General features: G+C 47.1%; 3 protein-coding genes across 3 annotated transcripts; all 3 read left to right on the forward strand.

The window, feature by feature from the left end:
* The first annotated feature begins 347 nt into the window (after positions 1 to 347).
* Positions 348 to 6,022, forward strand: LOC128731840 (DNA-directed RNA polymerase I subunit RPA1). Its single transcript, XM_053824988.1, has 7 exons — positions 348 to 1,015; positions 1,091 to 2,326; positions 2,401 to 2,593; positions 2,666 to 3,165; positions 3,233 to 4,488; positions 4,569 to 4,767; positions 4,850 to 6,022. Exons 1-7 carry the CDS (start codon positions 348 to 350, stop codon positions 5,979 to 5,981), a joined length of 5,184 nt encoding a protein of 1,727 aa, XP_053680963.1. The 3' UTR covers positions 5,982 to 6,022.
* Positions 6,023 to 6,463: 441 nt separating this feature from the next.
* Positions 6,464 to 14,977, forward strand: LOC128726215 (chromodomain-helicase-DNA-binding protein Mi-2 homolog). The gene is made up of 5 exons (XM_053820012.1): positions 6,464 to 6,659; positions 7,785 to 8,162; positions 8,208 to 13,264; positions 13,310 to 14,108; positions 14,171 to 14,977. The coding sequence occupies exons 1-5, from the start codon at positions 6,623 to 6,625 to the stop codon at positions 14,338 to 14,340; spliced, it is 6,441 nt and encodes a 2,146-aa protein (XP_053675987.1). The 5' UTR covers positions 6,464 to 6,622; the 3' UTR covers positions 14,341 to 14,977.
* A 747-nt stretch (positions 14,978 to 15,724) lies between these two features.
* LOC128730399 (6-phosphofructo-2-kinase/fructose-2,6-bisphosphatase-like) lies at positions 15,725 to 26,535 on the forward strand. Its single transcript, XM_053823444.1, has 9 exons — positions 15,725 to 15,989; positions 22,626 to 22,912; positions 23,388 to 23,522; positions 23,693 to 23,740; positions 24,467 to 24,724; positions 24,794 to 25,012; positions 25,214 to 25,448; positions 25,521 to 25,648; positions 26,416 to 26,535. Exons 1-9 carry the CDS (start codon positions 15,725 to 15,727, stop codon positions 26,533 to 26,535), a joined length of 1,695 nt encoding a protein of 564 aa, XP_053679419.1.
* The last annotated feature ends 333 nt before the right edge of the window (positions 26,536 to 26,868 follow it).

Below are 26,868 nucleotides of genomic sequence, written 5' to 3' on the forward strand. Positions count from 1 at the left end.
ATTAGCTGTTTGTGTGTGATTATATGGCAAAAAGATATATGGGTATGTTTTATTTAATATCAAACTCTGAAACTTAATGTTTTCAAATGTTTCTGCAATATGCTCTCGTCATGACCATGTTTGTACAAAATGTCACAACTAATGCACGAAATGTAAACATGACCGGTCTTGCAATGTCAATTTGACGTTCGGAAAGGAAACCATGTGCGTTTTGAAATTGTGGCCAAAATTTCTACGTTTTGGAGTGTAATACACTGCACATTTTAGCAACTTCTGAAACTTTGTGAAACTGGTTGCGTTATATATTTTAGTTAATCAGTAACCAATCGTCGTATGTGTCGTGCAAGATGACGATCGTTAACCTCGACCCGACCAGCCTGAAATTCGGCATCTTCTCGAAGGATGATATCCTAAAAATTAGCATTATGAAAGTGCTCCTGCCACGCTCGTTTGATGATATGGGGCTTCCTGTACGAGGTGGCTTGTACGATCCTATTATGGGCCCGACCGCGTTTGGCGAAATCTGTACCACTTGCACCCGTAATTTTGCCGTTTGCGAAGGCCATTTCGGTCACATCGAAATTGATCTGCCCGTGTATAATCCTTTCTTCGTGCAAACGTTACACGCCCTTCTGCGTAGCAGTTGCATGTCCTGTGCGCGGTTTCAGCTGAAACATGAAGTGAAAGCATTGGTTGAACTTCAGCTCCGCTTAGTAGATGCGGGTTACATCGTCGAGGCGGAGGAAGTTGATGTTTTCAAATCACAACTGCAAAACAACGCTACAGCCGAAATTCCGGGTGAAATAAAATACTACGAGGAATTACTTCTCAATGAACCCTACAATAAATTGGGAGATACGAAGCTCTCCATCGGCATAAGAACGGACATCGTTAATAGTGCTCTAAAGAAAGCACTAAAATGTTGTATGCACTGCACTAAACCGATACAAAAGGTTAGAATGTCGGAAGGAAAGCTAGCGATTCGCTGGTCGCAAGCAGATAAACAAAACTTTTAGTAAGTACGGAATGGATTGTAAGAGCTGGATAATTAGGTGAGCTAATTAATATGTTGTTCAATTTGTTGTTCCAGTAAAGACAAAGGGGAAGAAAAACCCAACGATGAGCAAATGAAAGCCTCGAACGAGGTTATAATTGCTCGAGAATGTCAAATGTTCCTTCGGAAACTTTACGAGGCGGATGGCACGCTTATGGACTTGCTCTTCCCGATGCTATCGTCGAAGAAGCAAACCCAACAATATCCAACTGACATTTTCTTTATGGAAGTCATTCCCGTTCCTCCGCCGAAAGTTCGTCCTGTACGTCGTTCAGAACGTGGGAAAAGGACTATGGTTGTCGAACACCCACAGTCGGTGCTGTTGCGAGACGTTCTACTAGCAAACAGCACCGTGCGGGCAATTCTAGTAACGAACAAGCAACATGCTGAATCCGAAGAGACGATACCAGAGGCGTTGTTAAGCAGCATGAAGCGCGTCTGCGAAGTAACCAAGGGTGAGACAGTACACGAAAAATTGTATCACGCCTGGTACCAACTGCAGACAAATGTCGATTCCCTGCTGGACGCAAATCAAGCGAAAAAGAACACGACAAAGGAACAGTTTGGATTGAAACAATTGATTGAGAAAAAGTCCGGCCTAATACGAATGCACATGATGGGCAAGCGCGTTAATCACGCCGCTCGTACCGTCATTACTCCAGATCCCAATATTGGTATCGAAGAGATCGGTATACCGATACGATTCGCCAAGAAGCTCACCTACCCCGTGCCAGTGACACCCTGGAATGTGACGGAACTGCGCCAATGGGTACAGAATGGTCCGGACGTCTATCCCGGTGCGAACATGATCGAAGATACCAACGGACGGGTAAGCAAAATTCCCGCCAACAATGCCACCCAACGGATGTCACTGGCTAAAACATTGCTAACTCCCCACGGAGCTGATGATAGTGGGGATGATTCGATTAAGATTGTTCACCGGCATCTACAAAACGGTGATATCCTGTTGCTTAATCGTCAGCCGACACTGCACAGGCCGAGTATAATGGCACACCGGGCAAAGATCCTTGCGGGTGAAAAGATTTTCCGTCTGCACTATTCGAATTGCAAATCGTACAATGCCGATTTCGATGGTGATGAAATGAACGCTCACTTGCCGCAGAATGAAGTGGCACGAGCCGAAGCGTATGGGTTGGTGGCAGTACCGCACCAGTACTTGGTTCCGAAGGATGGTACACCGCTTGGTGGTTTGATTCAGGATCATATCGTGTCGGCCGTAAAGCTGTTCATCCGGGGAAAGTTTTTCAATCGGTATGTCTAGTGGGGTGTTACTGGAGTATAATAGATTCGTATGCCTAATTATCCATTACATTCTGCTTTTGTAGGGAGGATTATCAGCAGCTGGTCTATCAAGCGCTGAGCAACCACAAAGGTGATATTGAGCTTTTACCACCATCGATCCTGAAACCAGTTCGTTTGTGGTCTGGCAAGGAAATTATATCGACCATCCTCAAAAACGTCATTCCCAAAGGCCAACCTTACATTAATATGACGGGAAAAGCAAAACTTGGTAACAAGGTACGCTTTCAAGTGGTGGATAATTAATAGCTGTAGTATAAACACTAATAATATTTCTTTTTTATACTTTAGCATTGGCAAATAGTGCCTCCCCGTCCCTGGCAGTATGGAGGATCACCGTTGAATGATTCCGAGCTCTCCGAATCGGAGGTGATTATCAGACAGGGAGAACTTTTATGTGGAATTCTCGATAAGAATCACTTTGGTGCTACGCCGTACGGTTTGATTCATTGCATGTACGAATTATATGGCGGTGTATGCTCAACTAGCCTGTTGTCTTCGCTTTCGCGACTGTTTACCTACTATCTACAGTGGGAAGGGTTCACTCTTGGCGTGAGAGATATCTTAGTTCAAACGAAAGTGGATAAAAAGCGATCGAAAATAATTCAAGAATGTCGTGAAACAGCGGGCCAGAAGGCGGCAGCCGCAGCCCTCGAGCTCCCTACAGACGTTTCCCGCGAGGAACTCACGAAACGTATGATGGAGGCGTACGTTAAGAATCCTAACTTCCGAGCAATCCTCGATCGGAAGTATAAAACCGTGCTCGACTCTTACACCAATCGGATCAATAAGTGAGTAATGCGCTAATTATTGGGGGCAAATATAATTTGACTAATCGCGTCAACCTTTTTGGCGTAGTGCGTGCCTTCCGGAAGGATTGGTTAGCAAGTTTCCGGCGAATAACCTTCAGCTAATGGTACAATCTGGAGCCAAAGGATCCACCGTGAACACAATGCAGATATCTTGCCTGCTCGGGCAGATCGAGCTCGAAGGTAAGCGACCGCCATTGATGCTGTCGGGTCGCTCACTGCCGAGTTTTGCGTATTTTGAGACTTCCCCCAAATCGGGTGGGTTCATCGACGGACGCTTTATGACGGGCATTCAACCGCAAGACTTCTTCTTCCACTGCATGGCTGGTCGCGAGGGTCTGATCGATACGGCCGTCAAGACGAGTCGTTCGGGATATCTTCAGCGCTGCTTGGTGAAGCACCTCGAGGGCCTTTCGGTGCACTACGATATGACTGTGCGAGATAGTGACGGAAGCGTGATACAGTTTATGTATGGTGAAGACGGCATGGACATCGGGAAGGTACAGTTTATCGGGAATGAAAAACAAATGCACTTTCTCGATCAGAATCGAGACGTGATTGTGCCGAAAGAGATTCTGGAGAAACTGACGCAGAGTAGCGATCAGGATCCATTGAAAGATGCCTTGAAGAACCATATTAAACGAGCGAAACGCTGGACGAAGCGTAACGAAGGGCTGACGTTGCAGAAGAGGACCCCGTCAGCCTTTACAGTATATTCAGCGGAAGCAGCAGAATCCACCCTGGCAAAGGTTTCCGATCCAAGCAAGTTGAAAAACTCCGGCCGCACGAAGCTAACGCAAAAGATGCTTCAACGCTGGAGAAAAATGAACGACAGCTCGAAACAGGAGTACGTTGAAAAAACACCGCGCCGTCCAGATCCGGTAGCTGGCGTTTTTCGTCCCGATGCTCATTTTGGTGTACTATCGGAGCGAATAGAAGAGCTCGTGCGTAAATACAAGAGATCGCATCGAAAACACAACAATATCGAAGAGCTGATGCAGGTGAAGAGTAGTTCTTCATTGGTCGCTCCTGGCGAGCCGGTTGGAGTGCTAGCGGCTCAATCGATTGGTGAACCATCGACGCAGATGACACTCAACACGTTTCACTTTGCTGGACGTGGAGACATGAACGTGACCCTCGGCATTCCGCGTTTGCGTGAAATCCTTATGACGGCCTCGGCCAGCATTAAGACTCCGTCGATGGAAATTCCATTTCTGCCGCATCGGAAAGCGCATCGATTGAATGCCGTAGCCGATAAGCTGAGAAAATCGCTCAATCGCGTCACCGTTTCGGACGTACTGGAAAGTATGTTGTTGAAAATACGCTAAACACACTATTTCGAAATAATTCAAAAACTCGTTTGTATTCTCTTTTCGTTGTAACAGATATTCATGTGCAATCAAAATTAGTGTTGAACCCATCGCGCGGAATGCGGCACACAATTCGTTTCAATTTCCTGCCCCATGATGCATTCGAGCACGATTATTGCGTAACTCCCAAGATGATCATATCGCACATGTCGCGGAAATTTTTCAAATTAATGTTCAATGCCATTAAGAAAGCAGAAGCAGAAAAAAATGTGCTGTAAGTATTTGATAGGATTACTGTAGGTTGAGGTGTTGAAAGATTTCTGTAATTTTACGCACATCTCCCCTGATCTTTGTAGAGTTGAAAACGAAAATATTCCAGTGAAAAAGCGGAAAGGAAAATCTGATTTTGAGACCGAGGACGATAAAGAGTTGGATTCGATGGAACTTGGTGAGGATAACGGTAAGGATAATCGCAACGCAGCGTTATCCGATAGTGACAGCGATTCAGATGGCAACGCTAGCGATCCGGATGCCGATGCGACAGATTCTCGGAAAAAGAGCAGAAAATCCGATAATCACGCGTATGACGATGACAACGAGGATGATGAAGGCGACAAACCTCAGTCGGATGAAAGCGATGAAGATAGCAACGACGATCAGCCGAGTCCGAGTGCAGATGATTTGAACAAAACGGAAGAAGATCAAGAAGCGCTTATTGAAGAATATGAACAAGAGCAAGAAAAGGCACTAGAGCTTTCCTCGAACAATGCTGCTTCCGATGGGAATTTAAATGAAGCGCAAGAAAATATGATTATAAAGCAAGTGTCGCGCGATGCGAAGATGTTCAAGTTCGACAAGGTGAATTACCAGTGGTGTCAGATCACGCTGGAGATGACGCTCAAGCTAAAGGATGTAGATTTTACAAAGCTGTTTCGCGAGGTGGCACGCAAATCGGTTATTTGGGAAGTACCATCCATTAAGCGCGCCATCACCTACATGCAGAAAGATCAGTTGTATCTTAAAACAGAAGGAATTAATATGGCAGCTATGACAGCACACGCTAAAATTCTTGATCTAAATCGGCTATACACCAACGACATCCACGCAATGGCCAACCGTTATGGTATCGAAGCGGCTTTACGCATAATTGTAAAGGAAATTCAGAACGTGTTTAGCGTGTACGGTATCGTGATTGACCCCCGGCATCTTCTGCTGGTGGCAGATTATATGACAGCGGATGGAACGTTCAAAGCCATGAGTCGCAAGGGAATGGAACACTCGGTCTCGCCGTTACAACAGATTTCCTTTGAATCATCGCTGCAGTTCTTGAAGAGTGCAATGCTTAAGGGAACAGGCGATGCCTTAGAATCGCCCTCATCAGCTCTGATGGTAGGTCAACCGTGCAAGATAGGTACGGGTTCGTTTTCTCTTTATTCGTCAGCATTAAAAGACTTCGTCGAATCGGACGGCAAAGGTGTAAAATGTTAGAGAATGCAGTGAATGTTTGATACATGATTTATGTAAATGGAATATAGTCCAATAAAGCAAACTTTACTCGTTTCATTGGTACGTTTTCCAATGTGTGTTTAATTGGTGTTCCATAGGCGTTTTAAGTTTGATTACATTATCGAACTCCAAACTCGAAGGAGAACTGTTCAATGATTAGATATACCACAGAAAAGTCAGCTTGTTGTAATGCGATCAAAAAGGTCTTTTTCCGGATTTCGAATCCTGCCGGTTTCAGTGATTCTACCGGTTTTCCTTGTCTTAAGCAACTTCCCCAATCACTTTCAAACAATTTGACGTTGCCTGACATTAACCTGACATCCCCAGCGTCGGCCTTTGTTTTTGTCGCGACGCGTTTCTTCTGGCTACTGTGCTGCCATCTCGCTCTGACCCACGCTCGCGCGTTCGCGCGTTCATTTGCCACTGCGGGGCTCGCGACGCCATCTTGGATTTTGCCTGGCGCTTTGTGCGTGTGTACGTCGCGGGTGCAGCAAAGTGTCCCGTTTGTTCCGTCTTTTCGCAACATAAACAACTCGAAAAACGTCCGAAAAGTGCAACAAAAGCGTGCCCGAACGACGGGCCACTGGTGAGGAACACCCGCGGCACGAAAGCAATCACCTTTGATGGCTTCCGACGAGGAAATTGACGAGTCCATTGCCGGTAAGTGGAGTGTGCGTTGGTGCGCGGAAGGGAGGAAGGGAAGGCGTACAGTAACCATTGCTCGCGGCGCGTGTAAAGTGAGGCTACCTTTTTTTCGGTGGCTACTTTTCCCCACCGTACGCACATATTCTGTACCATCCAAGTGCTCGGTTATTGCCTGGTTGCCGGTAAAGTGCAGTGCAACTTGCGAATATGAAAGCTAAGCTAACATCCCACACGAGTTGAGCGGTTAACTATCCCTACCGCAAGGATCTCCACTGGGTGAAGATCGAACACTGTGCACGGTGCGTAATGGCGCCGTAATCGATACGGAAAAGCGTAAAAGAAGAGAGCAAAACACGGTGGATATTTTTCATATAATAACTGCAAAAAAAGATATCCGGAATCGGAACCGCGCATCCTTTTTTCTTCCTGTTCAAAAAAAATAGTTATGGTTTAACGTGGCGGGTTAGGGTGGAAGAGATTTACCCCACGCGGTGGTAGTTGTGGGTTAGGTTGGCGGGGAGGGTGGGAAGTAAGCGTTCTGCGGAGCGCTAGCGCTCCGCAATGGGGTTATGATAGGATGAACTGTCAGGAAGGCGCAAGCAGGGGTCGAAAAATTAGAGGATTGCCACTGCAAGAAGAGAGCGAGAGAGAGTGAGTGAGAGCATGAGCGAGGGGTGACGGGAATGAAAAGCAGAAGCAGAGCGCGGGGATGAAAAAGTGCCAGGGAAGCGGGGAGTTGTGCGTTTGTATCGTTTTGTGTGTTCTCTATTTTTCCCGTTCGTTTCATATCCTCTCTCTTGCACTTTGCACACGGATCCGTACACGTGAAGGGGCCACTAAATTTTCCCGTTTTTTCCTCCCCATTTTTTGTTTGTTCCGTTTTGTGCCGATTTCCGCAACCCCTGCATGAAACGCGTGAACGATGCGGGAGGGAGGGCAAGAAATCACAAGGTGATCAAGAGAAATAGTATCTCTTGGTTGAGCGCGACTTACAATTAGGTGTATCAAGTAGGCGATGCATGAATGGATGCGCACGAAAATCGGTTTTTGCTTTTGGGACAGGAATAAGTATTTAATTTTAAATTATTTTTCACCCGGCTTGTTGATGGCAATTCCTTTTCCATTCGTTTCCCTTGCCAGAAGAGGAAGGTGGCGTAATGGACGAAACAGCGGATGCCTCGTTGGCCGCAGATGCGGATGAGGGCTCTGACGAGGAAGCCAACACGAAAAGCAATGCCCAGCAGGATGAGGACGACGATTACGAGCCAGAGGACAACCGGAAGAAGAAGAAGGGCAAGAAAAGGAAGGCCCGCAGTGACGAGAAGCGCGGCCGGAAGAAGAAAAAACGCAAGAAGAATGACAGTGGTGACGAGAGTGACCAGAAGCAGAGCGACGACGGGGGTGGTAGCAATGCGGCGGCCGCGGCCGCTGCCGCTGCTGCCCAGGCCGCCGAATCGGATTACGAGTCGCGCCCGAAGCGAGGCCGCGATCGCAAGAAGGGAAGCAGCAGTCGCAGTGGTGGTGGAGGAGGTGGCGGCGTGGAGGTCGAAAAGAAGGTCGAAGAAAAGGAAAAGATGCCGTCGATCCAGGAAGTGTGCAGTTCGTTTGATCTGACCGACGTCAAGATCGAGTACTCGGATGAGGATCTGGAGAATCTGGTCACGTTCAAGATGTTCCAGACGCACGTGCGCCCGATCCTGACCAAGGAGAACCCACGCGTGCCGATGGCGAAGCTGATGATGCTTGTCGCCGCGAAGTGGCGCGAATTTTGCACCCAAAATCCGAACATCTCGAGTGAGGATGCCACGGCGGCGGAGGGAGCGGGCAAAGAGGACGACGCCCCGGCCACGCCGGAGTATGTACCCAAGTCGAGCCGATCGCGCAGCAAAATGGAGAACAAGCACGAGGACATGGTGTACGACGACGAGGACGAAGAGGAAGAGGAGGAGGTGGAGCGGGAGAGGACGCGCAAAAGCAAAAAGGGCAAGAGTGGTGGCGGCAGCAGCGGTGGCGGAGGTGGAAGTAGCAGCAACAAAAAGAGTGGCGGTGGAAGCAGCAGCAGCCGGAAGCAGAAGGTGCCGACGTTAAAAATTAAGTTTGGCAAGCGCAAGAATGCCAGTTCGGACGAGGAGCAGGACGCAAGCGGTGGTTCCGAGCGCGATTCCGATGCCGAGTTCGAGAAGATGCTGCAGCAGTCGGAATCGGATAAGCCGGAGAAGCCGGAACGGGGAGAATCGTCGAACGGTGGGACCGGCGGAAGCAGCGGAGGCGGTGCGGATGGTGGAGGAGACGATACGTCGGATCAGCCGCCGGTGCGTAAAAAAGCCAAAACCAAGATTGGCAACAAGTCGAAGAAGAAGAGCAAATCGAAGAAAAGCAAGTTCCCGGACGGTGGCGAGGAGGGCGAACACGAGCATCAGGACTATTGCGAGGTGTGCCAGCAGGGCGGGGAGATCATTTTGTGCGATACCTGCCCGAAGGCGTACCATTTAGTGTGTCTGGATCCGGAGCTAGAGGACACGCCCGAGGGCAAGTGGTCTTGTCCGACGTGTGAAGCGGAAGGACCGGCGGATGAAGACGACGACGAGCATCAGGAGTTCTGCCGCGTGTGCAAGGATGGAGGAGAGTTGCTGTGTTGCGACAATTGTCCTTCCGCGTACCACACGTTCTGTTTGAACCCACCGCTGGATGACATTCCCGATGGAGACTGGCGGTGTCCAAGGTGTAGCTGCCCGCCGTTGGCCGATAAAGTGCAGAAAATCCTAACCTGGCGGTGGACGGACAAACCGATCAATCCGGACGAACCGTCCACGTCGAAGGGAGCGGTCGGTGGTTCGACACGTCGCCGGGAGTATTTCGTGAAGTGGCTCGAGAAGTCGTACTGGCACTGCGATTGGATAACGGAGCTGCAGCTCGACGTGCACCATCCGCTCATGTTCCGGTATTACACGCGCAAGTACGACATGGAGGAACCGCCTAAGCTGGAGGAAGCGCTCGACGAACAGGACAACCGCTACAAGCGCATCCAGCGCATGCGCGAGGTCAACGGGAACCTGAACGAGACGGAGCTGGAGGAAAAGTTCTACCGCTACGGTGTGAAGCCCGAGTGGCTGATGGTGCACCGGGTGATCAATCACCGGACGATGCGCGACGGTCGGACGCTTTATTTGGTGAAGTGGCGCGAACTCCCGTACGATCAGGCAACCTGGGAGGACGAAGAGGAGGACATCCCGGGGTTGAAGCTGGCCGTGGAGTACTACCTCGATTTGCGTGCCAACTGCTCGCAGGACATTGGTGGTGGCAGTGGCAGCGGCAGTAGCAGCAGCAAAAAGAGCAAGAAAAAAGGCCGCCGTCGGTTGCGTGAGCTTGAGGAGGAAGAGCGCACGACGGGCATGAAGCGGTACACGCCACCGCCGGAAAAGCCGACCACGGATTTGAAGCGCAAGTTCGAGGTACAACCGCCGTATCTGGATGAGACGGGAATGCGATTGCATCCGTATCAGCTGGAGGGGATCAACTGGTTGCGTTACTCGTGGGCCAATGGGACCGATACGATCCTGGCCGACGAGATGGGTCTGGGAAAGACGATCCAAACGGCCACGTTCCTGTACTCGCTGTACAAGGAGGGCCACTGTAAGGGTCCGTTCCTGGTGGCGGTGCCGCTTTCGACCATCATCAATTGGGAGCGTGAGTTCGAAACGTGGGCACCCGATTTCTACTGCATCACGTACGTGGGCGACAAGGAGTCACGGTCGGTGATACGCGAGAACGAGCTGTCCTTCGAGGAGGGCGCTGTGCGAGGTGGCAAAGCATCGCGCATTCGAGCGAGCTCGATCAAGTTTAACGTGCTGCTGACGAGCTACGAGCTGATTTCGATCGATGCCGCCTGTCTCGGGTCGATCGATTGGTCCGTGCTGGTGGTGGACGAGGCGCATCGTCTCAAATCGAACCAGAGCAAGTTCTTCAAGGTGCTGAACGCGTACAACATCGCGTACAAGCTGCTGTTAACCGGTACACCGCTGCAGAACAACCTCGAGGAGCTGTTCCATCTGCTGAACTTCCTGAACAAGAACAAATTCAACGAGCTGGCGGAGTTCCAGAACGAGTTCGCTGACATTTCGAAGGAGGAGCAGGTGAAGCGACTGCACGAGATGCTGGGACCACACATGCTGCGCCGGATGAAAGCGGACGTGTTGAAGAACATGCCCACCAAGTCGGAGTTTATTGTGCGCGTGGAGCTGTCGCCGTTGCAGAAAAAGTACTACAAGTACATCCTGACGCGCAACTACGAGGCGTTGAACCCCAAGGGTGGTGGTGGCGCTTGCTCGCTGATTAACATTATGATGGATCTGAAAAAGTGCTGCAACCATCCGTACCTGTTTGCGGCGGCGGCTGAGGAAGCGCAGCTGGGTCCGGGCGGCAACTACGAGTTGCAGTCGCTGACGAAGGCTGCCGGCAAGCTGGTGTTGTTGGAGAAGATGCTGAAGTTGCTAAAATCCCAGGGCCACCGGGTGTTGATCTTTTCGCAGATGACGAAAATGTTGGACATTTTGGAGGACTTCCTCGAGGGGCTGGGATACAAGTACGAGCGTATCGACGGTGGCATCACCGGCAGCATCCGGCAGGAAGCGATCGATCGGTTTAACGCGCCGGGTGCGCCACAGTTTTGCTTCCTGCTGTCGACTCGAGCCGGTGGGTTGGGCATTAACTTGGCCACCGCCGATACGGTCATCATCTACGATTCGGATTGGAATCCGCACAACGACATACAAGCGTTTTCGCGTGCGCATCGCATCGGTCAGGCCAACAAAGTGATGATCTATCGGTTCGTGACGCGTAACTCGGTGGAGGAGCGCGTGACGCAGGTGGCGAAGCGTAAGATGATGCTGACGCATTTGGTGGTGCGGCCCGGTATGGGTGGCAAGGGTACCAACTTTACCAAGCAGGAGCTGGACGATATTCTGCGCTTCGGTACGGAGGAACTGTTCAAGGAGGAGGACGGCAAGGACGAGGAGGCGATCCATTACGATGAAAAGGCGGTCGCGGAGCTGCTCGACCGCTCGAACAAGGGCGTGGAGGAGAAGGAGAACTGGGCAAACGAGTATCTGTCCTCGTTCAAGGTGGCCTCGTACTCGACCAAGGAGGACGTGGAAGAGGAAACGGAAACGGAGGTGATTAAGCAGGAGGCGGAAAATTCCGACCCAGCGTACTGGGTGAAGCTGTTGCGGCACCACTACGAACAGCACCAGGAAGACCTGTCGAGAACGCTTGGCAAGGGTAAGCGTGTGCGCAAGCAAGTCAACTACACGGACGGTGGCGTGATCCAGGCGGATCCGGTGAAGGAAGACTCCACCTGGCAGGAGAACGTGTCGGACTACAACAATTCGGACTACTCGGGCGCGTCGGATGAAGATCGCGACGAGGACGACGAGGAGAGCGAACAGGGACGTCGCAGCCGGCGACGCATCGAGCGTAAGGAAGCGGAACGGGATAATCGACCACTTCCGCCGCTGTTGGCGCGTGTCGGTGGCAACATCGAGGTGTTGGGTTTTAACGCGCGCCAGCGCAAGAGCTTCCTGAACGCAATCATGCGTTACGGCATGCCACCGCAAGATGCATTCCACTCGCAGTGGTTGGTGCGCGATCTGCGCGGTAAATCGGAGCGCATTTTCAAGGCGTACGTGTCGCTGTTCATGCGACACCTGTGTGAACCGGGTGCGGATAATGCGGAAACGTTTGCGGACGGTGTGCCGCGGGAGGGCCTCAGCCGGCAGCACGTGTTGACGCGCATTGGCGTAATGTCGCTGATTCGGAAGAAGGTGCAGGAATTTGAGCACATCAACGGGTACTATAGTATGCCGGAGTTGATTAAGCGACCCTGTGAGCCGGTTAAAATTGTCCCCCCTGCCATTGCGGCGGGACCCGGCGGTGGTGAAGGAACGTCCGGAGCGGTTGCAGCCGGAGGAGCTACTGGCGAAACGTCGAAATCGGCCACAACCAGCACGAGCGCGACACCGGCAACGAGTGCCGCACCCAGTCCTGCTCCTAATACCAGCTCATCGGGTGATAAGGACGATGAGCAGGCGGCGGGAGCGAGTGAGAAGGAGAAGGCAGTTGAGGGCGAGAAGGAAAAGTCCGGTGACAGCAGCCCCGCTGCTGGAGCAGATGAGGCGGAGAAGCCGGAAGAGGTGAAAAAGGATTCGGCTGGTGGGAAAGATGGAGAGACACCGGTGGCGGTAGCAGCGGACAAAAAACCACCGCCGACGGGAGAGAAAAAGGACGATGATGCGGACGCTGTAAAAGAGGAACCGATGGACACGGATGCGGGAGCCGCGGTAAAAAAGGAGAATGATGATGAATCGAAAAAATCGCCCACGGCCGAAGCAACCGAGGAGCTGAAGGATGGAAAAGCGGTTGTTGATGAGGACGCACCGATCGAGCTGAAAAAGGAAGTGGATGTGAAGGAAAAGAGCAAGGATGCGGAGGACAAACCGAAACCGAACGAGGCTGCCAAGGGTGGTGGATCTGATGATGGGAAGAAGTCATCCGACGTGGCTTCGACCATGCCGAAGAAAGAAGAGAGAGGAGAAGACGTGGAGGATGATGACGACGACGACGAGGTTAAGATTGTAGAAGATAGCAGCACAATTCCGCCGGTGCGAAAGCAGGAACAGCAGCCGGATGTGAAACCGTCGGTGGCTCCGGTGGCTCCGGTCGCAACGACAACCACGATCGATGACGACGATGATGACGTGGTGATTGTGAAGGACGACGACGAGGACGTAAAAAAGCCGGAACCCGTGAAGGAGAACCTGGAGGTGCATAAGCGTGCGTTCATGTTCAACATCGCCGACGGTGGCTTTACGGAGTTGCACACGCTGTGGTTCAACGAGGAGAAAGCGGCCGTTCCGGGGCGAGAGTACGAAATTTGGCACCGTCGGCATGATTACTGGTTGCTTGCGGGTATCGTCACGCACGGATACGGCCGTTGGCAGGACATCCAGAACGACATCCGGTTCGCGATCATCAACGAGCCGTTCAAGATGGATGTCGGTAAGGGTAACTTCCTGGAGATCAAGAACAAATTCCTCGCGCGCCGTTTTAAGCTGCTCGAGCAGTCGCTCGTGATTGAGGAGCAGTTGCGCCGGGCTGCGCTGTTGAACCTGGCGCAGGATCCGAGCCATCCGGCAATGGCACTGAACGCGCGGTTCGCCGAGGTCGAGTGTTTGGCTGAGTCGCATCAACACCTGAGCAAAGAGTCGCTGGCTGGGAACAAACCGGCCAATGCCGTGCTGCACAAGGTGCTGAACCAGCTCGAGGAGCTGCTGTCGGATATGAAATCGGACGTATCGCGGTTGCCGGCGACACTCGCCCGTATCCCACCCGTCGCCCAGAGGCTGCAAATGTCCGAGCGTTCGATCTTGTCGCGGTTAGCTGCCACGGGCAACACGGTCCAGCAGAATCGTAAGTACACCCGTGCGTTTTGTTGGCTGTTGGATGTTCTAAAACGTTTCTCTCCTCCACAGCACCAATGTCACAGTTCCCGCCAGGATACCAGGGCACGACATTGCCAGGTTTTGCCGCGGCCGCAGCCGCCAACTTTGCCACCTTCCGGCCGACGTTCTCCGTGCCCGGACAGCCGACCAATTTCTCCAGCACCGCAGGAGCTGGCGGAAGCAGCTCGTCCGGAAAGTAGAGCGGTTCTTCTTTCAGAATAGCTGCTTCTCGGGGCAGAAGGAAACGGTACCCCCGCGTTGCTAGGCGGCAGAGGCGCTCCCTATCACTCTCTTCTTCAATCAAAATGTGTACATCTATCAATTGGCCCCCGTACTATGTCGTTTTTACGAGCACATGATGGCGTTTTTCTCACATGCGAATGTATTTCGTTGACATTTTACAACATAATTTAAAATACCTTTTCTTCGCTAGTTTTAAATACTTTTATGGATGAAAACACACACACACACACGCATGAGAAAGGATGTTAAACGTGCAACATGTCACAAAATCATATAGGTCCATTGCACTTACATCTTTGCACCGTGTTTGATTTTGTATCGTAAGAGAACGTTTTATTCGGAAATTTGGTAAACAAATTACATCTTGCGTATGTTTGATCGGTGGTAGGGAACGAAAGGCAAATGCGCAGGAGAGAACTCAGAAAACGAACCACCCGTACATACAAAATCCATTTGCATGTAAGACAGTAGCATAAATAGCTCCATAGGATTGTATTGCACTTTACGACTAAATATATATACATTGTAAGCATATAAATTATCGACTCAATTGCAGTGCCGGGGTTTCTGAAATCCGGCAATTCAATAAAACGACACAGTAAACATTAAAATCCAACGTCATTGCATTGGATTTGTGATTTTTCTGCAAGTTTACAAGGTTCCAGGCATCGGAAGAGCGTTGTTTTGCTTCATATAAGCAGAGGGAATATCGGTTAAAGTGGGTGCGCCACAAAAATCTCCCGTAGTTCCAGCCAAAACTGGATAAAATGGATGTATTCGAATAGCATATATGGCTCCGTAGATTATGACAAGTTTTGACGATGATGCACATGTTTTTGGCGTGTGTGCGTCCAGTTGTACGGCGAATACATCGGAAGCGGACGTGTCAGAGCAGCAACCTTTGGATATTCTTTTTGGCAAAAGCGTTGTGTATCGCGTATTCGATGTGCCGGGGGAAAATATGTAAACAAAACGCGTCGTAACATAGCGATGAGCGCGAGCCAAGGTCGTTCCGGGTGCTCTCGTTGACGTTCGCTCTCAGCTGCGGTTTGGAGTTAACGTGTGAAAGAGAGCGAGTGAGCGCGAGCGCGAGGTCGCGAGTGATAATTCGCGTGAGATGCAACTCTCTCGTGCTTGATGGCCGCGCGAGCGTGTAAAACTCTCACTAACGTGCACTCTCTCTGTTGCTCTGACGGGGGCTCAGCGTAGATGGCGTTGTGCTGTTTCGCTCACTCACACACAGTGCCGGCCGGCGGCGTGGTGGCCCCAGTGATGCACAGTTTGCGCACGACAAAATTCGCGCTTCCAAGCCCGCGAGTATTGTTTGGCCGCTCGTCGAAGATGGACGTGATTGTGAGTGCTGGCAACGGTAGCAACCCGGCGGCCCCATCGCCGGTTCCACCAACCGCACCAACTGCTTCCGCCGTGGCCGCGGCCATCGCCTCCCGTTCGCTGCGAGTGCGCACATCGAGTCAGAGCGGTGGAAAGCAGTACGGGGAGGCGCTCAGCGAGATTCAGCTCTGCCCGAGCGTCATGTCAGAGGGCACCCGGAAGATGCTGCCCCCGACCACGGAAACCATCCAAACGAAACCGTTCCCGATTCGAGGTGAGTTCCACCAGAATTAGGGTTGCTTTTTCTTTTAAACCCATCATTCGACCTCCTCGTGCGTGCGCTGCTTATCACCGAAATCGTGCGAGTTTTCCGGACCCCATGCCTCCTTGGGACACGCTTTGTGGAAACTATGGCAACCGTGGCTGTGGCGAGTGTATGTGTGTGTGTGTGTGCGAGCGTGGTGTGATGAGGTGATGACGCGTAAGAAACGGCATGTGTCAGAGTAGAATCACGCCACCCCAACCAGGAGTCGGCGTATGGTGGGGAGAGGGAGAGAGGGGGGGGGAGCATCGTACGGAGCAGCATATTTGTTGCCCTTCCCTTGGAAACGCGTGTGACCATGAACGTGACACTGGCAGGTTCGTCTAGGTCTAGGGACGGGAACGGGGACACGCAGAAAATGAAGTCAAACGGAACCGGATGATTCGTTGAGGAAGCAGTTTGCGGGGGGAGGGTGGGGCGTGGTAGAAGGGAAGTACCTTCAGTCATTGACGCGAGTGCGAGCACACATACACACACACACGCGCGTACTTTCTTTCTCAAACACCTAGTCAAACGGAATGGTGGAAATGGATGGAAATTTGTTCGCTTTTCGCGTGCCAACAAGCGCCAGCCCGGGTTTCGTTGTGAGGTGCTGTGAAAGAGGGAGTGTTCTGAAACTCATCTTTATTAAAAATAGAATCAGTCAATTTCCCCCCTTTGTTCTCTTCGTCCTCTCTCTCCTCGTTGTGTGATTTTTTGGCACTTTTCCTGCTTCGGAGGAGGTCGAATGTTCGTTTGCTCATTTTCATACAAATTCCTCTCGACGACGGCGTGCGGAGATAAACGTTCATCGCTTACACGCGACTGATTCTGGGTAAGGCACGTTTTAAGCCGCTTTAGCGTTAAACTGCTCTCGCTTGCACCAATTGTCTCCCACCCATTGGTCGGTTTATTGTGCACTTTTATCGCGATGCACACGAGAAAGGGGAGGAAAAAAGCGCTTCTCCGGCGTTGTTCTTCGTCCTGTCTCGCATCCTTACTGACGGCGGAATCGCGATAAAAATGAAGGTGAACGAAGCATCCTGTAGGAGATCGGAAAATGAAGCTTACTTGTTGATCAACAGGATTGACAGTTGAATCAAAGAATCAAGATCATCAAGATCGAAGAATGCTCCACCAAAGCAACCCTGTCGTGGAATCATACTGACGACTGAGAGTCTCAGCAGGCCATGATTGATGAGCGTGTATCGTATGATTTTCACACTCACACGATGCACCCGCTTCGGTGGGGGATGATACAAGAGAAAAAGAGCGTGGGTGGGTCCTGTGGCGCGTAAAACTGCAACGTGTCGTATGATACATAATTTATGATTGCTCTGCGCTTACCTACATATTGTCTGGAATCGCGGAAACGTGGCACGTGTTGATGGACCTGGGAATGTCTCCATTCTCCCGTTGTTCCATGTGGCTTCCGTGCTTTTTTATTCGGTATTTTTTTTTATTTCTCAGCTGTTTGGCGTAACATTTTCCCGAGCGGAAATTTCCACACGACTTCATGAAGGGAGTACAATATATAGTTCCTCGCGGATCAGCTGAGATATGGCGTATAGCGTGTCATCAGCCCTAAAAACGCTGAAGAAACCACTCAAATAGTGTACTTTTTCGGTGTGAAACTGTCGATAATGATGCATAGAAGCAACGAATATCTCTTGTACAACTTGTTGATTCACGGCAAGCGCACCATAATCGCCGGCCCAATATCCCTCTAATTAAGAGAGGTTATCCGAGATCAAGCACCATTTTTATGGGTTCAATGATCGAGGTTAGACTATGTCGAAACATAGTAGAAACAGACGCTACACTTGGTCGGTACCTCAATTGATATTACTAAATGTTTTCAGCAACCGAAATTTTATGCCAAATCGACATCGCTTCATTCGTAATGAGCACAATGCTTCATTCGTAATGAAATTCCGCATTTTTCATCTCCATTTGCGAGGGAGAAAATAAAAGAATGGCATTGTTGTAAGACTTTCCTGTGCCAACGTTGGAAAGCGGTTCGACAGGAAGTGCAAAAAGCCGTACACCATGGACATCATGGATGCACCTGACACTTAGCAATTTCCTGCTCGTTTTATTCTTCCTATGGCGCGCGTGGTTGAGTAATGAGTTCGCCAGTCCATTGGCTGCATCGACGTCTGCCCTTGAACTTGACTCAAGCCATGGTGATGCTAAAGTACTGGGAATATATCGTGTCAGTGTGAGAACTGCATCTGGGAGTGCTCTGGGAATGCTATGGGAGCTTGTGTGAGAGCGCCAGGTTTGCGGATGCAACTCGCGAATGTGTCTCTCGATTGGGGAACGTACAACAGATTGGCTTTAACAAAGTACCACAAAGTCCTTGGCTGCATCCCGTGCACTTTTCCCTGCACTAGCCGGTGACGGAGATGCCGGTGTGTTTGGGTGTGGCCGCTCCCTGTGGGTGCATCTTGAAGCATTACATCGTTTCTCGGCACGTGCATCGTGCTCGTGGCAACAAGCTAACACCCATTGGCATAATGAGCTGCTTAGCTGGATGGTTCTTGTTCAATGTTGATCCTTTTTCATACGCATGGTTCGTTGGGGGGAAAATGTGTCACCACTAGGTGTCTGCGTCACTGCGCATTGCAATGAAAAGGCTTCAGAAATGTAGAAGCTGTACAAATGCTGATGAATTCTTCCATCCTTGAAGCTTATTCCACGATTTGGAAAGCATTACAGTAGCGAGCTGCAAGTGTTTGAAGGAAAACCGAATGTTAAACATGAGAAATGATGTATTTATTTTCAACAAATTACCCGCAAAACTTGCCCGATCGGCATTTATGGCAGCTTATTACCTCACGTGCACGTTCAGGTGATTGATGGGTGATATTGTGATGATGAGGATGTTGGGATCGTGCTTGTGTTGACGCGGGTACATGCACTCAATTAAATTAGTCACTCGGCGTTAATTTGCTATCGATTGATTGATAGACTGACTTGCGTGACTTGCGAGCGTTGAGATGAACCGGACCGTATCGTTTCGTCGGCTGACAACTAAATGAAAAGTAATTAGCTTAAAATGGCCTCATGGGGCAGGGCTGGCTGTGGCAGGAATCACATGATTTGTGTATGGTTTTCCATTAACCCCCGTCATGAGACGCACTGACCATCGATAACCGTTTCGTTCGACGGAGTTTCGTTCGACGAGAACAGTCATGCTACCCCAGCACAATCGATAAGATACCGGTCTGTTTGAAAGCGAAAGCCTTAAACTCTCGTACGAGTATGAAGACATGAGTTTTCTTCATAAGAAAATCACATGATGATGAAAGGATCACATGACGCATGGTTATATAGGAGGCAAAACAGACCATTACTTTAAAGGTCTATAAAGTTGCCTTCAAGTGCGAAAAAAAACGTATCCTCTTCTCAAAGAAAGATCTTTCAAAAAACACTCTGTATTCAAAAATCATCCAATCGCACAATGCCGGTTCACCACCATCGAGAAACTGTTTCGCCCGTCTTATCAGCTTATCGTCGACAGTGGCGTGTTGCAGCGTCCGATCCTTCACAAATTCGCAGCCGTTGAACCCCATTTACGGGCTCGTCAAGCGCTAGTACTCGGATTCGTACGCATCGTGCCCTCGAAAATCAGGCCCACTGCGTGCCATTGTGTGATTTGTTGCGATAATAGCATGGCCCTGTTCTTTGAACCTGTGCTGACCTGAAGCCGTACAGGCTCTCAATTCTGCAGAGTAATTGTTTTCCGTTAAGAGGTATTTTTGCTAGCTAAGCTAATAAACAGTTTCTAGTTGAAGGATGTTTAACGTCCGGAATAGATTAAATCTGCTTCCGTTTTAGAATTGTTCGTACTTGAATGCAGTATTCACTATGAATAGGACTAATATGGATCATTGCGACTGGTTGGCAATTTAATTTAATTGAAACATCTTCTATACTCATAAAACGTTGAATGACGTTGTTGATAAGCCAAAGCACAAGAAGCATCCAAATGACGCAAATCCCACCATAATCAGTACAAATTTTTAGCACAGAAACCACCGATAATGAGCGTAACGCTCATCTAGGATCTTGCTGGCGTTGTTGCTCTATTTTGCCACACGACGAGGAGACAGCCGATCTTCCGGTGACCACAAGGTCGTTCCGGTGACGTCCCAGGTTGCTCTCTTCAACACCGCTACTCCGATTACCGCGTAATCGATTACGTCGCAACAACGCCGGCTCGGTAAGGACGAAAGGGAATCGGTTTTGTTTGGCCTCCCGCTTATCAGTGCGGATGTTCGGGTGTAGTAGATTCAACACCGAAGACGACCATTATCAAGCGAAAGTGATTTACGATAACTGGCGCGCTTTTGGGGTGAAACTTGTTGCCTAGCGCACCATCCCGGTACTGTCGTAGCGCATTATCTGTCGGCTGTTCCGTTGCTTTTTTCACAGCTCCGTGGTAACCTCTTGACATTGCGAAAGACATGGCGGGATTCGTAAACCAACAAAACGACTTCATCCTTGTTGAAACGAAACTGTGGGACTAATCTTCTCTCTTTTTTCTTTTGGGATGTAAAATTTTTTCGACGCAATCCAGCTGTTGCTCAGTATATTCGAGCATCATGTGCGAAGGAATCAACTGTTTATGGAACTTCTCGAATATCCGGTTCCGATGCGTAATTCCAGTGATGACTCACGCTAGAAATATGACGTTATTGTATTACGTAGCGGTGCTCTAGCATAACGAAATTAGAGATGTTTGTTTATCTTCATGCTTGGCATCATGATCGGGTTTTGGATTATACACTTGCACTGAATCGCTTGAGTATGAAAACATGTCAAAGACAATTCAACAATTACGTTTTAAGCATTCCTAAGCGATTCCAAAGCAATCTAGTTTCAACCGCATCCTTATTTGCGCACGATAAAATGATACATCGATGTTTAGAACACGTGCCGGAGCCACGCTCGAGTGTAAAGCCACGCTGTGTGTTTATTCAATCTATTAGTCACCTGTAAACTGTGTTTGTGTTGTTTGTGCTAGCAATTATCGATTCGTTAGTCATTAAAGCAGTGACAATGAAACTGCCTCTTAATTTGCTGAATAGTTGTTTAATTTGCTGTTTCGCTACTGTCCCTGCTCGACTGGAGTGATCATGCGCCCACCGCGTGGGAATTGAAATTTGCCTAGTGTGTGGGTAAAACAAACCATAATAAGAAAATAGAAATAATGGCTAAAACTGTTGATTTATGCATAGAGTGATGAATTGTCGAGACTACGGATCTGGTTTTGATCCAATATTTTTAAACCGCTAGGCGCATGATGATGTCAGCTATCTTCACCTTAAGGTCTGCAAAACTTGTGTGCTTCATGATTCTGCTACTTAGGGTTTAATTTATGATGTTTCCTTTTGCGTGCATTCACAAATACTTTTATTGACAATATCTTCTAGTCACACAGAAAGAGCTACAATCTTAATTATCCATTTTACTGGCTAATCTTTATTTGATTCATGAATTTTATTGGCTTCTAGCAAGCGTTGAAAGCCTGTGTAATTTGCTCATTCAACTTATGAATTTCGCTAAGCCAATTAGTATGTTTTATTTTTTGAACTGTAACATTTAATGTATTATTAATTTTGGAAGCCGTTATGATCTTTACTATAATATCTCGACATTATAACTTAAAGGATGATTTCATTCTAAGCAACGGTTTTGCTTTTGACGGTAGCCGTTTGAATGTTAAACGATTTCATGAGGATGACGTTTGGTATGTCAAAGAATATGGGTATTAGCAACAGTGCAATTGTTTTGGTCGGTATTTCTGCAGCGCACAACTTTTGCAACTTTTTGAATTAAAAGTGTATTTTAGTACTATTTTTCAAACTTTATTCATATCATCTAAGTTAAACTAATGCTATGGCATTAGAAGCGTCCGTGAATAAATTTTGTTTCTGTAGCATAAACATTATTTTGTAATGTAAAGAGCAAGAAGAAAAAAAAGTGCAAACCGGAACTATTTTTCGAAACATTTCTGTGCTCATTGTAAAAAATGTGCTTAAAAAGTGAACTGTGATCATTAATTATTCGTAACCAACATATTTTTTCGATATATGCAATAAAAACAGAAACAGCGTTCTGATGGATCCTTGATGAAAACACCACCTCGCTTAAAGCGCATATATTCTCCTTATAATCAACCGCATCAAATCGTTATCTAATTTCTTGGTTGATTCACTTTGGTTAGGCTCTGTTGTCAGCATTTGCTCTCGTTGGAAGGTGGCAACAGCAATCTCGTAGGAATAATAACCTTTGTACTCATTAAATTGGTCTAGTATTTAGTCGTAGCTAAAGTGCAATAGAAGAGACGTGTTTCAAATACTGCATATTCTATTGATTCTGTTCATCAGTGTTCCTTTATTGTAGTTTGTGATTGCAAAAAAAATCTGCTAGATTGTGGCTACGATGGCTACCAGTAAAAAAGAATCCAGCGATAACATGATCTCGCTTGGGTGGAAGTTTCTCAACAAGGAAACCTTTGGCAATGGTGCGATGACTTAAGGTTCTACTTTATAATATTTAGATGGGAAACTAATTTGGGGTTTCGATGTATCGTTGCAGGTGAACGAGCTAACTATGTCAATAGTCCGCATGTTATAGCGATGGTTGGTTTACCGGCCCGTGGTAAGACTTATATATCGAAGAAACTGTCCCGCTACCTAAACTGGATTGGTATCAACACGAAGGTGTTCAACCTGGGCGAGTACAGGCGGCATGCAACCGATGCCTATCGCAGCCATGAGTTTTTCCGTCCCGACAATGAGGAAGCAATGGCCATTCGGCAGCACTGTGCTGAATTGGCTTTAGAAGACGTGTGTAACTGGCTGGAAAATGGTGGTGAAGTGGCGGTAAGTACTTCATTAAATCCAAGGTCAAAGGTAAAACAGTTACGATAACCATAAGATAAGGAAAATCGTGCTATCGATCAATCAAAAAGGAAAGCTTTATAGAAGTGAGCATTAGGAAAGCGATAATCATCGTTCCTGAGAAATAGGAAATAATTGAATTCGTTAAGATTATTCCTTTAATCATGATCGCACGATCTTATTAGCTGTGCAGCTTCATAATAATACAGTCACTCGGTACAGTAAGTGCAGTTCTGTTTACAGAATCCGCTGGATCGATAAGGAATGGTTGCTTGGTTGTGAAACACAGTGCATTCGAAAAGCGATGTAGTAAATCAATAATATCATCTTCCATGAGAGAGGAATAGAGAAGCACTGAAAAAAGCTCGCTTTAGCAGAACATATATCAGAAAATGTTGCAGTTTGAATGGATGATTTATAGATGTGTTAATATATAAAATAATGTTTATCGTTTTAGGTATTCGATGCCACAAATTCGACCAGGGATCGCCGGCAAATGATCCGCGAGATTGTAGTGAAAAAAATGGGTTACAAGCTCTTTTTCGTTGAATCAATCTGTGACGATCCAAGCATTATTGAGCAAAATATTATGGTAAGCAATTAATAAACAACGACAAATTCTAATCGAATATTTAAAGTAATGGGAGATCAAATCGGAGTGGATTGGTTACTTTAAAATGAAATTTATCAAACAATGAATTTATTACACAACTTGATATCTCACGCACGTTTGGCATCTGGTTCTCCCATTCATCATCCCAGGTCAAGCTTAGTGGTTTGGAGCATCATCCACCACTGCTTCCAAGCGAGGTGACTATTGTTTTGCCGTGTGTTTTTCGATGATTAACTCATCACACCTTGTTCCGTTCGTTTTCTTCGTATAGTGTCTAATTATCTGCTACTCTTGTAGATCTGATGTGTTTTTTGTGTTCATGCTATTCGAGTGTGTTTGAAGTTTGTATGAATTAAGGAGAAGAAGTGACTTCTCTACGTTCCTCAATATTTCGCCATTTACTGTTGCTTCCGTACGAATTGACTCCAAAAACAATTGAACCTTGCTCAGATGGCAAGGTGATAGATTGTGACAATTCGACGCTATGAGAGCCACAGTTATGATTGTTCTTATCAAAGAAGGTCCTTGTTTCCAAATAACGTGACTATGCCCGGCGCTTTGATCCATGTTTTAGGATCAAAAAACAAAATTTAACTGTTATATTTCAACTGATATGTATGTAATAACCATCGCATACTATGTTTTAGTTCACAAATGATAGCTACATGTTAACGTGGTTAGTTTCAAACTTACTTGACTTTAATGTCACTTGATATATCCATCTAACGTGTTTAATTTCAAACATTCTAGACTTAAATTTCACTTGAGATATCCGTCTAACTAACTTGTCCCTGGTTCTAAAAAAACGTAGTGGAAGAGCCATGATTTTTTTCATCCATTGAGTAAACGATCAGTAACTAACATTATGTTTTTTGTTGTTTTCTTTCCGGTTTTTGGATTGAAAATCTGGACTCTCCATGTAGGAAGTAAAAGTAAGTAGTCCTGACTATCGGAATATGAACATGGATGAAGCCCTATCCGATTTTCGGCTGCGAATCGAACACTATCAAGAACGTTATGAACCGTTGAGTGAGGAACTGGAAAAGGATCTATCTTATATGAAGATATACAACACTGGTGAAAAGGTAGTCGTTCATAAGCACGAGGGTCATATACAGTCGCGCATAGTGTATTATTTGATGAACATACACATCACCCCCAGAACAATCTATCTCACTCGGGTAAGCATGATTCTGTGATAAATTAACTAGTACCAAGCTAAGCCAATCATTTACTTATTTGCTTTGCAGCATGGCGAAAGTGAGCATAATTTACAGGGACTGATCGGTGGTGATTCGAACCTCAGTGATCGAGGGCGCCGGTACGCACAAGCATTAGCGAAATACATCGACGAGCAACAGATAGAAGGGTTACGCGTGTGGACGTCTTGGTTGAAAAGAACAATCCAAACCGTTGCCGATGTGAACGCACCTCAGGAACGCTGGAAGGCACTTAACGAAATTGATGCTGTGAGTAATTAGAACCATGCCTTCACTCAATAAGATGTGGCCAATATATATATATATATATATATATATATATATATATATATATATATATATATATATATATATATATATATATATATATATATATATATATATATATATATATATATATATATATATATATATATATTTATATATTTTTTTTCTTTCTTGTTCTGTTAGGGAATATGTGAGGAGATGACTTATGAGGACATTCAGCAACGCTTTCCGGAAGAATTTAAGGCCCGTGATCAAAACAAATTCGCCTATCGTTACCCGCGCGGGGAAAGCTACGAAGATTTGGTCGTTAGGCTGGAACCCGTTATGATGGAGCTGGAACGACAAGGCAATGTACTCGTTGTGTCTCATCAGGCCGTACTACGCTGCGTTTTGGCATACTTTTTGGATAAGTCGGCTGGTACGTAACACACAATAGGTATTTTTGTTGGAAATAGTTACTTATTTTATTACCATTTTTTGCCAATTTTAGATGAGTTGCCGTATTTGAAAGTGCCTCTACACACTATTATAAAGCTAACGCCAGTCGCGTACGGCTGCAAGGTCGAGCACATTATGCTGCCCATCCATGCAGTCGATACGCATCGTGCCAAACCGGAGGTGAGTGTTGAATACGATTAGTAGCTAGAGTTCTAACGCTACTACTTCTTATCACTCGTTATTTGCTACGTCATTTGGTGTTTGTTTTGATTTAACGATTGCAAGTTATTTGGCATATATGCTACACGTTTAATGTTACTCGATGGATGGTTAACGTGCTAATCCGGATTGTGGTTTGTAGTTTGTTTTGTCTTTGCAAGGAATAATTTATTTTTTGTACTAACAATTTTTATTATGCCCCGAGTCCAAAATGATACATTTGCAGGTTAGTAGCTTAGTATGATTTGGTTAAGCTATTTTTTTCGCAGACATTTCAAAATTCTATACGAATTTTATACTATTTGAAAAAATATGCATGTATGAAGTATAACATATACTACCTACATCATATTGTACGTATTTGTTAAAGGCAAATGTATTTTATTTTTTTCAAATTTGCCCCATAGTATTTCCAACGAGCTTTTCATGCGCCATCTACAATTAACACATGTTCTTATGCTGTTCCAGCTTTTTCTATTAGTTTCTAGTTAATGCTGTCGATTTGAATCTGATTTGGTTTGTACTAACTATGTTATTTTACATACAAAATGCTCGAAAAACAAATCAAAATTTATATACCGACTTTTTCTTCTTCCTTTATTAACGGTGTTCCCTTCTTCGATCGATTGGAATGCAATGGGGTTTCCTTGGTCCAATTCGTCCAATTTCCTATCCTATCCTACATTGCCCCTTCCTGCTCCTCTCATTTCTTCACCATTCTCTTCCAGAACGAACAGGATCTGGACGATTCCTTCGACAGCACCGGGGGCGGTAGCCCCCCGAACGGAAAGCAGATTATTCTCAACGGTTCAAACGGAGAGTGCCGTTTCTTTCCCAACAGCTCTTAAACGTCGTTAAGTCGTGATTGAGTAAATCCTGTCATGTCTTAACCTGCAATGGTTATGAGGTCATTTTCTTTATATTTTATAGTCAATTTATTTGATGGTTGACGATAGGGTAGTTTTTTCGCGCTTCTGTAGTTTTGTTTTTAATATTTTCGTCTTCCGGATAGCACGTTACCAAACTGCATTATTAATGTTATGCTTCATTTAAAATTGTATTTATCAACCAGCAATTTATTGTCTGTGTTGCAGGTATATCATTCATTTATCACAATTTTCTCATTGACTATGTGTAGCATCTTCTTGGCGCTTGTAGCAAAATTGTATTTGGATTATGAT

The sequence above is a fragment of the Anopheles nili genome, chromosome 2 (assembly GCF_943737925.1).
Source record: "Anopheles nili chromosome 2, idAnoNiliSN_F5_01, whole genome shotgun sequence".
Classification (NCBI taxonomy): domain Eukaryota; kingdom Metazoa; phylum Arthropoda; class Insecta; order Diptera; family Culicidae; genus Anopheles; species Anopheles nili.